Source organism: Fulvia fulva, chromosome 3, assembly GCF_020509005.1.
Source record: "Fulvia fulva chromosome 3, complete sequence".
NCBI classification, from domain to species: Eukaryota; Fungi; Ascomycota; class Dothideomycetes; order Mycosphaerellales; family Mycosphaerellaceae; genus Fulvia; species Fulvia fulva.
This window is the reverse complement of record NC_063014.1, coordinates 4242840-4257898: the sequence shown is the minus strand read 5'-3', so window position 1 is coordinate 4257898 and position 15059 is coordinate 4242840. Positions and strand designations below refer to the sequence as shown.

At 50.1% G+C, this 15059-nt stretch overlaps 3 protein-coding genes across 3 annotated transcripts; 2 read left to right on the top strand and 1 right to left on the bottom strand.

The window, feature by feature from the left end:
• Positions 1-1554: 1554 nt before the first annotated feature.
• On the bottom strand, positions 1555-4086 carry CLAFUR5_08385 (uncharacterized protein; the record flags this gene model as incomplete). The annotated part of the gene is made up of 5 exons (XM_047907533.1): positions 1555-1874; positions 1945-2232; positions 2281-2399; positions 2437-3270; positions 3329-4086. 5 exons carry the CDS (start codon positions 4084-4086, stop codon positions 1555-1557), a joined length of 2319 nt encoding a protein of 772 aa, XP_047759648.1.
• A 1375-nt stretch (positions 4087-5461) lies between these two features.
• On the top strand, positions 5462-6095 carry CLAFUR5_08384 (uncharacterized protein; the record flags this gene model as incomplete). Its single annotated transcript, XM_047907532.1, has 3 exons — positions 5462-5516; positions 5550-5693; positions 5743-6095. 3 exons carry the CDS (start codon positions 5462-5464, stop codon positions 6093-6095), a joined length of 552 nt encoding a protein of 183 aa, XP_047759649.1.
• A 135-nt stretch (positions 6096-6230) lies between these two features.
• On the top strand, positions 6231-7862 carry CLAFUR5_08383 (uncharacterized protein; the record flags this gene model as incomplete). Its single annotated transcript, XM_047907531.1, has 3 exons — positions 6231-6296; positions 6395-7602; positions 7658-7862. The coding sequence occupies 3 exons, from the start codon at positions 6231-6233 to the stop codon at positions 7860-7862; spliced, it is 1479 nt and encodes a 492-aa protein (XP_047759646.1).
• Between the last annotated feature and the right edge of the window lie 7197 nt (positions 7863-15059).

The window sequence follows — 15059 nt, the reverse complement described above, 5'->3', positions numbered from 1 at the left end:
CTCGAAGGTATTCTAGAGTCTATATAAGGAATATAAGATCTTGGCCCTATATATACTATCGTACGCCTCGTACTTACTCTAGCTATTAGATATAGGTTACTATTCGCCTTTAAAGAAGGTATACGGTACTTAGCTCTCGGGCTTAGTACGCTAGCGTATTACTTATATTAATAAAGTAGAGTTTCTACGCGCCTTCCGGGTAGCCTATAACGCTATATTTAGACAGCAGAACATCCTATTGAGCTGTAGAGACGCTAGTTTAGTTCTATTTAATCTATAGGTAGTAATAGACAAGCTTAATATTAAGCTACGTACGCTAACCCCTCTAGCTCCGGACTCTACCCCTTAGGAGTCGAAGATACTACGAACTATAAAAGAATTCGACTCTTAATTGATACTAGTAACTAATAAAATATGTGCCCGGGTAGGTTTATCGCTAAACTCGTTATAGGAAGGGGTGTATTAGCTTATAAAAGGGAGTAGAGAGATAGCGTATTAGATAGCTCTTATACGAAGCGAGATTAGTAAGCTATATAAGTCTAACGAGGCCCTCATATAGTAGAAAGTACGAAAGCGTAAGTATATTTAGTCTAGAGGGTCTCTAACCTTCGATAAGGCGTCGTAATTAATACCTCTAGAGGATACTAGTAGGTAGGAAGTGAGTAGAGAGTCGCTAGATAGTGTTTGGCTAGTACTAAGGCTACGACGCTATAAGCGATATAGCGAGTCGGGGTATAACGTATATACCTATTAAGTAGACTTACTAGATAGCGAAGAATCTAAAGAGGAATTGTCCTCCTAGTAACAATTCTATAGAATGTCGTCGTATTAAGATACCGTCGTAATTGAAGTAGAAGTAGTATAGTTCTTAGTAAAAGTAGCCCGCTCGGTAGTATAGCCCGCTCGGTAGTAAAGTACGTTATAGGTAATAATAGTAGTAGTAAAGTAAAATATAAAGGAATAAGGAAGGGGTATAAAGCTGACCTTACTTACCTTAGCTTACTTTACTAGAAATAGCTAACTTACCCTTACTATAGTAGTAGTAATACCGAGGGCCTAACGTTACTACTATAGGTAGAGGGGGTAGTTATAATAGGGTATACGTAATTATATAGGATTAGCTTATTTACTCTAGCGTACGGGCTCAGGGGATATATAGTAATCTACGCGTATATATAGATAATAGCCTATTATTAAAACTTGAGGCTACGTACGCTAAGAATTAGGTAACTAGTTAGTTACCTATAGCCTCTCTAAGAGTAACACTTGTCTATTCTAGATAGATATATATGATACATACTCTACTTTCGAAACACCCTATATGAGCCGGTACAATAACTTCCTACGCTTCTAACGTGATACCATCTACTGAAAAGCGACTTGCGCTCTTATCCTGCATGCAGCTTCGCGCCCGCTTGCGGTATAGCGTGGAAGCCGAGGCCACGTAGGCTGAGTACCTGAGCTTATCTTCTAGAACTACATGATGTATGCTATACTTTACATGATCCAACACATGGCATGAGTGGCTTCAAAACGAGTGACACGATTGAATAGTCATACCGTCTTTACATCGAGCATCAATATGATCTCGACAATGTTCCGAAGAGGTACACCTCCATGCGGTTCGATATCGCCGACGCTGTTCTTACTTCCTTCCCCGAAGCCGCCATGGTTAAAATCAGACTGGAAGACCTGGAAGGCTACGCTTGCCACGGCTGGCTTGCAGCCGTCCGCCACTGGGTGGAAGAGCTGAGAGTGGTAGAAGAGGATGACCACAAGCATCGGCGTGGCATCACGAGAAGACACCGCGCTGATGAAGCATGGATAACAATCATCGCGGTTGGTCGAGACGAACTGTCGCACGCTTCTCTTGCCTATGGACTGTCAGAAAACCCTTGAGCCAAGTGGAGCGTAGTTGCTTGCCTGCACGGACATCACGTGAACCGACCGAGAAGACCTCGCGGACACGGAAAATCTCTTTCATGTTCTTTGGGTTGGCCAGAAGACGCTGGCAGTCACGGTTGGCGCAACGCGGCTCGAAGAGGGACATCATGCCGTACCAGTCGAGCAGTCGGTCACCACCCACTTTCGTACCGCGTGCGCTGAGCTTGCTCTGCTCGTAGAGACGCTTGTATGGAAACCTCAAGACGGCAGCCTCGATCACGGTTCCCTGGGCGAAAGCTGCAAGTTCTTCGAAGATGTTCTTGACAAGGATGACGTCTTCCTTCAGCTCTGCTCGACAGTTAGCACGTCGTCAACATATGCTTTGCATCCACCTACTTTGTGCAGGCGTTGGCTCCGCCGGCTCTTCCGCAGCGGTCTGCTGATCAGCCTTTGCCTTCTTGCCTTTGCCTTTGGGAACTGGTGTCGTGGGTTCCTCGTCTCCAGTCAACTTCTTGCTTGGTAGCAGGTTTTGGCTTGGCCTTCGGGGTAGACGCAGTCTTGGTAGCCGCCTCAGAGGCTGGTGTCGGCTTCTGATCAGCCTCCTTCTGCTCGAGATCGGCTATCTCGGGCTCCTTCTCGACACGCCAGTCATTGCAGACTGCCCAGAGCGACTGGAGAACGTGGTCCATGCAAATGAGCAACGGCACAGGATCTTCGATAGCTCCAGCGACAGCGGTAAGGATCAACGCCATGCCACGCTCGAGGTCGTCAAGCTCCATCTCCGCTCCGTCGCCGAGGAATTCGCCGAGGGCTTTGAAGAACTGGCGCACGTGAACCCAGTTGTCACGATAAGCCATGGTGGAGTAGGTCTCCCAAGATGAACCTCTCTTCTCCGCGATCGCTCTCGTCTCGCGTTCTGTCAGACTTGCAAGATTCTCGAAGAGCTTCTCGAAGACGGCAAGGTCCATGGTAGCCACCGACTTCTTGAATGCAGCGCTGCAGCGTGCAGCGAGCTGCTCGGAAGAAGGCAACTCTTCATCGAGCTCCTTGTCAGACACCAGGCGTGCCATCCGGAAGCTCGATGCTTGGCGGACGACCTTCTTGAGGAGTGCTTCAGACTTGTCCTCATGGGGAACTTCCAGATTCTTCTGGACGTTTGCGACGTTCCGGAAACCTTGCTGCTCCGGGAGCATGAAGGTCGGCATGGGCTTCAGCTCGAAGGCTACAGCAGGTGGTGCCCAGCATGGGTATGTCACTGGAGCCTCGAGACCTTGGAACTGGTCTCTCAAAAACTCATATTGAGCTGGAGGATCGTCGACGATGTTTGAGGCAGTGTTCCTCAACGCGGCGGCGCTTGCCCGTTCTTGACTGAGCTTGAGTGTCAACCTTTACGAAGTTGGTAGCGTTTGCCAGTCGAAGCTTGCCAATGTCTCCCTCGCCAAACGCGCTCAGAGGCTGCATGTCCGCGAGGGACACAACCTTGATGGCTGTCTTCAGCTGCGCCAGACAGTCAGCTCCGAAACGGCTGAGAGTGTCACGCTCGCTGCTCTGTGGTGTGTCGAGCGACTTCAGCATCTTGTTCGCCATCGGCAGGGATGACAGCATGGGCCCAAGTGGTTGCAGGGACTTTGCGAGTCTGTTGCGGTCTGTGATCTCGTCTTTCTCATATCGGATCACAAGGCAGATGGCAGTGATGTCTTGATTGAGCGTGGAGAGTGGCTTGGCCGAGGTGATTGGGTCCGAACCCTCTTCCATGTAGTCTTCGGCATGGCTGAGAATCTCTCGAATCCGGAACGCAGCGGCTTGGTAGATGTCGTGCTCATGTGGCTTGATGTGTTTGTCATAGCCCTCCTGGAAACTGTCGCAGTACTTGTATAAGCCCTTCAGGTAGGGACCAACGACCCAGTCCGGAGCCAGGATGATTCTTGGCTCGGCGAAAAAGCCCATTGCTGTGTCCAGACAGAAGGCCCAGAAGGTTGGCTCGTGTGCCAGAGCGACGGCAATGGTTTGGATCCAGCCTGGCTGGAGATCGACCAAGGCTTCGCCTTGCCAGTCTGCTCTTGCGTCGACATCGTGAAGCTGTCGGATTGCGTCGAAGGTCAGACGCTTTTGGTTGTTCGACTGCTCGTCGATGGGTGTGGCTCCTGCTTCAATCTCTTCTCGGATGCCCTCGAATGGATGCAATGGAATCTTCGCGGCCATGAAACATGCAACTGTTCCGTTGCTGCAAGTACTGGTGGAGGGTTTGGGCCCTGCAAATGGTTGAGAGGAGAGATGGGACGAAGTAAGACCAAAAAGAATGATGCAAAAAGGAGTCCGCTGTTATCGAAGAAGTTGGTCAGAGAGCACCGTGTCCTCAAACGTGTGGAAAGCACAAGACGTTGCACCTGGATTGCTGGATACTAGGTCGACAATGCTTTGCCATCAGGTCAGCGGTCAATGCAGCAGGCAGCAACGGCATGCAGCTCTGCTCTGCACGTTCGCTTGCCTTTCCGCCCATTCACGGTAGATCTGGGCGTTGTAGCCTGGACCACGATCGGGCCTGCGTTGTTTGCTGAATGCTCGTGCTTGCTGTACAGCCCTCAGATCCTGTTCGACGACGAAGGAGAACACGCTCGTGTGTCTACCAAGACGCGCGTAACTATCACGGCTCGCCACCTTAGCAGCGCCGTCATGCTACATGAGGTACAGAGGTCTGCGTTCGACGTCTCAGGTTGCCCGATGCGCTATGGCATGGCTCCACCTGCACGGCCAAGTAGAGGTACGTTCCAGCCTCTATGAGCAGGGTCTGGCAACAAGCGTTCCCGAGAGAAGAGATGGTCATCGGGCATCAACAGCAACAGTCATACGAATTTGCGAATGCTTGAGCAACTTCGGCCTTTTGAGTGTAATAATGTAGGTCGCGCTTGAGCTTCACTGTATGAGCAGTCGCTACACCACGGTGTCACTCTCGTAGCCAACAAGCCCATGCAAGCCCAGCAGCACATACATCAGAACACGCACACGGGTAGCGACATATCTAACGTGTCATAATCGCTCTGGTCAAAGGCAGCGGTCTGACCAGGCAAGACTTTGCGCCGTGTGATACGTCAACTCGCCACATACAGCGACACACGAAACCCATTAAGTCTCCATCGACAGTGGGTGTCACGGTCGCAATCATAATGTAGGGACATGCAGGGTTGAAGCGTTTGTGTGTTGTATTGCGCATCTGCAGGGGTCCGTCGTCGTGGCTCGCGCTTCGGGTATTCCCCTGGCATACACGTATGTCTGACTCAACCACAGACGAACAGTAGTCATTTTTGGTGCACATCGCAGTGTGCGAAGCGGAGTTCGGTCAATGGGGTCGACCAAGTATCGAGCATTGCCGTGTGGTTGCTGTGGTCGGTGCTGATGTGCGTTGCAGGCATGTCGGTGTAGGGGAAGCTTCTGAAGCACTTTGCTTTCTTTCGCGTCCTGGACGCGATCCTCTCGCATCTGGTCCCTTTGCTCAATTCATCAGACCTTCTCAGATCTTTGGAAGCTCCCTTAGTACTGACATCGCCCATCTCTCGCAAAACGTCATCGCAGCAACAAGATGGCACCCAAGGACAAGAAGCGCAAGGCAGAAGAGGTGGAAGATGCGGCAGACAGTGCGGCTGCCGAGGCGTAACCTTCGAAGGCAGCTCCGGCTAAGAAGGCACCGCATCATGAAGACTTGCAAGGCAGAGAGAACGCTGCGACCGCGATTGAGTGGCTTTCCAAGCTAGGCGTTGATCTTGCTGCCAATGAGACTGCCACCCCAGGTTGGAAAGATGTCGTAGCTATGGGTGAGGCACTCCATGTATCACTGCGTCACGTTATCTGACATGCTCTCAGGCAATCGATGGGTAGAGATGTTGGCACAGCATCTGGTCCGCGAGAAGCAGTTCATCAAGATCATGCAAAATGCGCCTGACCTGTCCTCGATCAGCATCTCCAAGAAGTGGCTCTCTACTGTCAATCTTCCCTATCGCTACAACAATTTCGACGACTTCAAGAAGTTCGACAGTCGTTGGTGGAGTGCTCCCAAGGGGGGCATTGAGCGTCGCCTCGCGGTCGTGCAGCGCGCCATCAAGATCTACAGCGAAAAGATCGGCATGCAACAGACCTCAATTGAAAAGACCTACATCTCAGCACCATCTAATGACGAGGAGTCGAACACTCAACGCGAGAGCATCTTTCTGTACTAAGTCTTACGGGGCCGTGTCATCGAGTCCATCAAGTCTGCTACTGATCTGGAATATGCCGCATCACGTCGCTTCCTCTCGGACAAGCGTGCTGGTGCCGCTGCCGATGATCAGGGCTTTTCAGACAGCCCAGAGGAGATGGCACAGCTCGACGGCGTCAAGGAAGAGCTGCGTAAAGTCATATATGCCTGCGACACCGAGAAGGTAGGCAAAGACGGTCTTTTGCAGCTCCTTGCGTCCACTCAGGAGCCGGCGTCTCTACTGTTCGAACTACAAGCATCTCTGTTGACAATGGCTTGAAGGCTGACCCAGTCGGTGACAGAGCCGGTGACACAGTCGACGAATTGTCCGACCAGGCAATGCAACAGAAGCTCGATGCGCTCCCGCAGTACACCTGTGACTTCCTCGATGCCACTATCTCGGGCCAGACGGACGTCGTCGTGGTGCAGAATCGACTCGGTACCAACAGAGACAAGACTGTTCAAGCCCGGGCCGAACCAGTCATCAACAAGCTCAACAACAGCGACTTCAACGATCTTGACGACAAAGTTTGTGCTATTCTGCAAGGGTGTGTCAACGAGATCATGAGTGGTCTGCTCCTCGATCGTTTCAAGGCCAATCTGACGGCCTTTGAAGATATCACGGGCCGTCCACCCTTGATCAAGGATGCTCACTCCAAGGAATACGTCTTCGAGAACGCTTATCGTCTCCTTGAGCTCGTCAAGGACAACATGTTCCACGTCAAGGTTCTGGCCGCTCAGCTTCGAAAGGAAGGCCTACTTGCTGAAGGGACCACCGACGAACAGTACCAGGGCGCTCTTCGACCAATGTTCGCCCTCGTAGCAGTGATGTATGGCTGCGTTCGTGAGGGTAGTGTATGGCTGACAGTCATGGACTCGTTGATCGAGGATCTTGCTCGTCTCGTTCGTGGTCAGGTGGATCCTCGTCACGCCACTGAGAAGATGACCTTGGTTCGCAGAATGCGTACCAACGAAACCAACGTTGATCAAGTCTTGTCACTGTCTGATGCCGACCGTGCGTCGCTGAAGCTTGATGACGTTGCACGTCGCCGCTTCGCGGAGCTTGCACGATTCTACCTTGGCGCGGTCATGCTGGCCTTTGCGGCAGTCTCCTGGAAGAGCAAGAGCAACGATGAGTCATGGCTACAGTGGTATGGCGAACTCTTGCAGTGGCAGCACGCCTGTGGTGCAGAGACTTGCACGGAGGACCTCATCGTTCGACGGCCTGCAGTGTATGACGAGGAGCTGGGCGCTGGTGACCAGGTTGCCGCCTTGTCCGACAACGAAGCGGCATCTGACGAGAACGACGAGATCAGCGACGACGATGCTATGGTCATCGATTTGGCCGCAGCAAAGATTGCTCCCAAGAAGGTTGCTCCCAAGAAGGTTGCTCCCAAGAAGAAGTCTGCTCGCGATGGCGTCATTTCGAGAAGCAGATACGGCCTTTCCGTTGGTGTTCTTGATGCACGCAAGGGCTTCCCGTCTGAGAGGTGAGCGACAATCCAAAACATTACATCTACATCACATACTGACATGACCTTACAGAGCTCAGATCTCGGAGAATCGTGAGTGGGCCTACCCGTGCCTCTACCGTCTGACCTGCTGGAACAAGTGGCACCCGGGCTTTGGTCCATTCTTCCACTACTTCGCACACCTCTGGCACTCCCCGTGCATGCCAGCTCGCGATAAGATCGCTTTCATCATGACCATCGACAACGCTGCTCGCAAGGCCAAGGACGCCGGACAGTAGGTCGCCACCAGGTTGGGTAGACAAGAGGACGTCGAGGGATATGTGGTGCGAAATATCGGTGTACAATAGATAGACTGCCAATGAAGACTGCGTTGTGATTTCTAAATCGTGCCGTGGCCACTTCAGGTACATGCCACGTGCGTGACCGATTGTCCTTCTGAATCGTCAATGGTGGTGGGTGTATGGTAGTATAGTAGACAAAAAGATAAGGTCAGGTAGCAAGTCGTGGTCTTGTTAGTAGATCTTCAATCCGCTCCACGTTATGACACTCCATCGAACATGGCGGGATAGACAATAACATAATCTGACCTTGGAATCTGCGCGAATGATGAAGCGAGCCAGTGTGATAAATTGTCAAAAAGATAGAGAATTGAAGCTGAGCCTCGAGCTCCATGTGGAAGAATGTGTGAGTTGGAAAGGCGTGAAATGTCTTCGTGAAATGGCACGACACCGAGATCGAAAAGGGCAAAAAGATGATGCATCACAGTTCACAACTGCAAATTCCTTATGCAGAGCAGTACCATATGTCGACACCTGTGTGATTCGAACACTAAGATATGGTTAGAAGTTGAGGAAGGCGAAAGCATGCAGGATTGAACTTACCACGCTCCCGAAGGAATTGGCTTAGCAGGCCAACTAACAGATAGTCAGGATTGACTCTGACCGACTCATCAACGTGGATGCGTACCGCGTTAACCACTCCGCTGAGAAGAAGTTAGATTTGAATAACAAGCTGGCCAAATTGAGTGACTCACCCAAAGTGCCTTTAGAACAACTCATACTTGTTGATGACGTCAGCACAGTCTTAGTTCACTATATCGCTTACCAAGAAGCCTGGAGAGCTGCATTGAGTCGTGAGGCGGAACACGAATCAGCGGAAAGCTCACGATGCGGCCGCACAGTCTCTTCCGCTGTGTGTCGTGACAGCCAAGCTTGTCGCTGCCGAGTCGGTGAAGATCATATCTTGTAGACTGCCTTGTAAACTAATTGCGCTGATACATGTGTCGTACTGTGAGATCTTGCTAGCGTGCTCCGGGCCGACCTTGCCCCGAGACAGGGAAGTGAATGCCATGACATGTCGAGCTTCGACTTCGCCAGACTACGAAGACTCCTTCCCTGATTACGCACAACGCTCCGTGAACCCTGTGGCTTCTCCTAAAAGCGATACATCCCTTCTAAAGAGATTCGTAACTTTAGTAAAGGAGTAAGCTATAATTACGAGTATTAGGAGTCGTACCTTAATCTGCTATACTAAGGGACGATTATAATTATCTATACCCTACCTCTATACTTCCGAAAGTCTATCGATTCTTAGTACTAAATTGAGGTGTATTTAATACATGATATAAGATATATCTATTTATTCTATAGACTATCCTTATATCTATTACTATAGAGTAGACTAGTATGTCAATATCTACGTATAAGGCCCTTCTTATAGCTTACTATTATTTTAATACGTACTTTCTCAAGGAATAAGTCTAATTCTTACTAAATACACCTTATCTATTTAGTAGCTATAAGCCGTATTACTATATTACTACTACGTATTTATATATAATATATTATAATCTCTTCCCTATAGTATTTCTAAATATATTCTATAGAGTAGAGGTCTAGTAACTTAGCTAGTATATCTAAGAATTTAATATCTTCCGCCTTATATTACGGGCGAGAGTACTATAATAGAGTCGGGCAAAGATAGATATAGTTATACGAGCTATCTAAGAGAGCGTAAGAAGCGTAAGAAGATAAAGTCGCGTAAATCGAGCTAGCGGGTACTAGCGGCCGCTAGCGCGCGAGCGTACGGCCGACGATACTATATTACGAGGTAGATCGTAAAAAGGGCTATCTTATAACAGTACCCCCCCTCCTCGAATAAGGAGCTCCTACGACGTTTCTACGTTTAATACTCGGAGCGTATAGAGGGCTATCGCTAGTACTAATACCGGTACTAGTTCCGAGAGCTTTATCGAGGAAGCTATAGTTATACCGCGTTTATATATACGGTCCGAGGATTAGCGCTAGCCCGTATTAAGTTACCGGCTAATCGAGTCCGTCGAAGGTAGGCTTAGGTTTATCTAGGTATCGCTAGTAGAACGCGATTACGAGTTCTTTATATCTAGGTAGTACGGCTAACTACTTAGCCTAGCTCCGCGTACGATCCTTCTAAATAACTATATACTGTATATTATTATACCTAATCTTAGAATCTACTAGATCCTCTACTTCGTATTCCTCTAATACCTAGCCTTCGCGTTCGACGATTACGGGCGCTAGTAGTAGTTTATATTATCTAGATATCCCTTCGGTTACTACGCGGCGTAACTTACTCGTATAGAACACGTTATAGATTTATATCCTATCGCTAAGTTCGAGTTTATACGAGCGTCTACCTACGGCCCTAACTACTCGAAACGGTCTAAGGAACTTATAATCGAGTTTCTTACTTAGACGTATAGTCTTAATGTTACGGGTATCTAGTAGACCTATATTATTAGGCTAGTAGGTAGGCGCTAGCGCTCGCCGAGTATTTACGGCGTCGGCCGTTCGTACTTACGTAAAAGTATATACGTCGCGTAGATATATCTACCTTGCTAGGACTATATATCGACTACGAACGGATTGAAAAATGGCGACGACGACGGCAGTAGACGACCGAGAGCAAGGGGGAGACGAGTGGAGGACGCTCTGCAAGAAGGCGGAAGAGATGGTAGCGGCAGAAGAAGGGAGGTTTCCGGAGAGAGCACTGAAAGGAGTAATGAGCGAACTGCTCGGGGGACTGAAGGCGCTCAAACGACAAACAAGCACTACGATCAACATGGCAATCGAGGCAGCAACACGAAACGCAAGAAACAACCCTCAAAGAGACCCGAGACAGACCCAGGGCCCAACGACCTGGGCAACAATCGCGAGCCAACCCACCCCCCCTCAAAGCACAGTACTACGAGTCCATATTACGGACCAGAAAGAGAAGGAAGAGATAGGAAAGATGACCGGGAGGGAGATAGTCGAGAAGATCGGAGTAAAGGGAATAGTAGGGGCAAGGGCAGACAACAAAGGGGTCAAGCTGTTTACAGCACACGTACAGGACAAGAAGGCCCTCGAAATAAACAAGGAGTGGACACTGAAGATCGGGAGCACAGCGAAAGTCTCCCATCAACAGTACATGGTAATTGCGCATGGGGTCCCACGAACCTTTGATACACAAAGGGATACACCAAACCTCCAGAGGCAAAACCAGGTAACAGCACCAGGACTACAGATCACAAAGACAGCGTGGGTCAAGAAGAAGATAGAGGAGGGCAAGAGGGCCTCCTCGCTGATCTTATGGGTTGCAACACCAGAGCAAGCGAACAAGGTCTTAGACCAAGGGTTGTACTGGGACTTTGAGAGGCTGGATGTAGAAATCCATCAGAGCAACCACAGAATCCTTCAATGTTTCAACTGTCAACAGTACGGACATATTGCCCCAAAGTGTAGCAAAGCCACACCAGTCTGCTCACACTGTGCTGGTGATCACGCGACCCAAGAGTGCCAAAAACGGAAGGAGGACACAAGATGCGCAGCATGTGGGAGAAAACACCCGGCATGGTCAAACCAATGCCCAGTTAGACTATCAGCCCAGTGGAGAGCGCGGGAAGCAAGGGTAACAACACCAACCAGGTTCCTAGTAGGTGAACAGAAACAACCAGAGAGAACCACCCACCCGAATAAGAGACCCCGGCCACAAGAGGAGCCACAAATAGTGCCAGCAATAGGGAGACCAACGTTCTTGTACAAGGCAGCGCAGAGCAATGGACAAATGAGAATCAACCAAATGATAGGGAGCCAACCCCAAAGGGAAGAACAGGAGGAGGGACGGGAAAACCAACAGCAAGACCAACAGCAAGACCAAACGGACCCAGACACAAACATGTCCTGATGCCTCACACTAACAGACTATCAATCATTCAGTATAATGTGAACAGAAGCAAAGACAAGGTCCAAAGGAGCTTTCTACAAGCCTTAGACCCGGAGGAACACCACATTATAGCAATACAGGAACCATGGATCAACCCACACTCTAGGATTCCATCAACTGTGCGAGACCCGAGATACCACGTAGTAATAAACAGAACCGAGGGAGTCCCACGAACTTGTATCTATGTCAGTAAGAAGGTACTAGCAGAGGACTGGCAGGCCTGGCCGAGTACCGACAGGGATATCACCACAGTGCAGCTCAAAACAACTCAAGGCCAAGTCCTGATCCATAGCGTATACAACCCACCTCCAGAGTCCAGAAGCAGCACACAACTACACACGCTAGGAAGGCTCCCGGAAGCAATGAACCAACAAAACCACAACATCGTGATAGGAGATTTTAACCTCCACCACCCAAAGTGGGGATCGGACTTCACCCCAGCACACCACTTCTTAGCAGGGAGGCTCATTGGTCAGATGGAAACAGCCCAAATGGACTTGATCACGCCAAAGGGAACAGAAACTTGGGCTAGAAACAACAGTTCTAGCACGCTAGACCTATGCTTCATGTCCCACGCCTTAACACGACGGGTAGAAAGCTGCACAGTCAATGACCAACTAGAGTCCTCATCAGACCACTATCCAATCCAAACCGACATCCAACTCACAGTTGAGGAGGAGAGGGAACCTGAGAGGAGGCTCTGCTGGAAGCAGGCCGAGTGGACACTAGTACAGCAGCGGCTAGAAGGCGAACTAGAACAGGTGAACATTGACAACATACACACAACGGAGGGGATTGACCAAGCAGTGGAGCAGCTGATAGAAGCTATGCAAAGGGCAGCCCAGGCCCATATACCTGAGAAGAGATGGTCGCTATACCAGAAGCCATACTGGACACCAGAGTGCACAGCCAAAGTCAAGGAGGCAAGGAGAGCAAGAAGGAGATGGGAGCAACGACGCACCCAAGCAAACTGGGAAGCCTATAACAACGCGTGCAAAGCAAAGAAGGCGCAGATCAGAAGAGACAAGACGCAGGAGTGGAGGTCAACTGTAGGGATGATCACAGAACACCCGGAACAAATCTGGAGACTAGCAGAATGGGCCAGGAAACCAGACGAGGAACGAAACTCCCCGCCCCAGTTTCCCTCAATACAGGACCAAGACGGGGAAACGCAAACCACTCCGATAGGGAAAGCGAAAGCATTCGCAGACCACTTCTTCGGGACTCAGGTAGAGGCAGACCTAAGCAACATCCCAGGAACACACATTCCTCCGCCAAGGGAGGCTAACTGGCAAGTGTCTGCTATAGAGATCGGAAACATTATCAAGAAACTGAAGGGCAACAAAGCCCCAGGCCCAGACAAGATCCCTAACTGTTACCTAAAAGCTAGCAGCAGCCTTATCACTCCAGTGCTTGCGCCAATCTTTACCCAGTGCATGAAGCAGGGGTATTGCCCAAAGGCCTTTAGGCAATCACTGACTTGCGTCCTAAGGAAACCCCAAAAGGAAGACTATACCAAGTTGAAGTCATACAGACCAATTGCGTTGCTGAACACACTAGGGAAGCTCCTAGAGAAGGTCGTGGCTATAAGGCTCACCGGAATAGTAGAAGAACACAACCTCCTCCCGGCAACGCAAATGGGGGGGAGACAAAAGAGATCTACCCTCACAGCAGTCGAACTGATCACAGAGCAAATCAGACACATCTGGCACTATGGCAACAACAAGGTAGCCTCACTGCTTTCACTAGACATATCAGGGGCTTTCGACAATGTGTCCCACGCAAGGCTCCTACACATCCTCAGAATGAAAAGCATCCCAGCCTAGATAGTACACTTTGTGCAGTCATTCCTTAAGGACAGAACAACCCAGATCCTCCTAGGGTCCTTCAAAGCCCCGCAGACCCCAATTGCGAACACGGGCATCCCACAGGGCTCTACACTCTCCCCAATTCTGTTCCTCCTCTTTATGGCCGACCTGACCCCACTCCTAGAAACAGCAAACACCTCAGCATCGGGGTTCGTGGATGACACAAATATCCTAGCGTGGTCGGGGTCCACAGAGGAAAACTGCGCACTCCTAGAGGAGAGACATAGACAATGCGAAAAGTGGGCAAGAGAGCATGGGGCAAAATTCGCACCGGACAAGTACCAACTTATCCATTTTAGTAAGGCAAAGACAAAACACAACTTGGCAGCACCAGTAAAAATCCAGGGGTTCGAGACCCATCCTACAAGGGAACTCAGAGTCCTTGGGATATGGCTAGACCCGAAACTCAGCTGGGGACCACAAGTGAAGAAGGCGCAAGCGAGAGCGGACACCAACAGACAATCAATCGAGAGACTCACTGCGTCAACCTGGGGGGCGACCTTCACAAAGGCCCAGACCATGTACAAGGCCATTGTCAAGCCCGCAATGCTATATGGAGCAGCAATTTGGGCAGCGGAAAAACACATCCCGAAGAGAATTGAGGACCCCCTCAACAGAGCGCAGGCAGCCTGCCTAAAGAGAGTACTAGGGGCATACAAGTCAACCCCTCACAGGACAATGGAAATGGAATCAGGTACAGCCCCCATCAGGGAGTACCTCCAGGGCATGAGGTGTCAATACGCAGAGAAGACATCAGCATACCCAGCCCAGGGAACCATCCAAGCAGCTACTCAAAGGATAAGAACCCAGTGGGAGAGGAGGAGAAGACCCAACCGGCCACACATGATCCCACAGAAGGAAGCAGACCTAAAAACATCACAGGAAATCCTAGCAGCCCTTGAACAGAGAGAAGCTCTGAGGGAGCAAGCTAACACAGGGGACAAAGGGAAAAAGAAGCAAAGCCAAGCAGAAAGGATCGCAGGTCACCTATGGGAAACGCGTTGGAACCAAAAACCGGTGAGGCCAGGAGCCCCACCAGCGGCCAGGACCTTCGGGAGGTATAACTACCTTATCTATAAAGACCTGAAGAGGGCGGAAGCAAGCATAGCTATCCAGATTCGCTCTGAGCACATTGGGCTGAGAGCATACTTGCACCAAAGAAGAGTCCCAGGATACGATTCCAAACGTTGCCCCTGTGGCTACCTATCCCAAAACCCGGAGCACATGGTGCTGAACTGTACTAAGTGGGTAAAAGGGAGAAGCCAGTGGAGGGCGAAGGCAAGAGACAGGCAATACCAGGCCATCATCCAGGACAGACAAGATATAAGGAGAGTGACAAGATGGATCCTTAACGAGGACTACCTA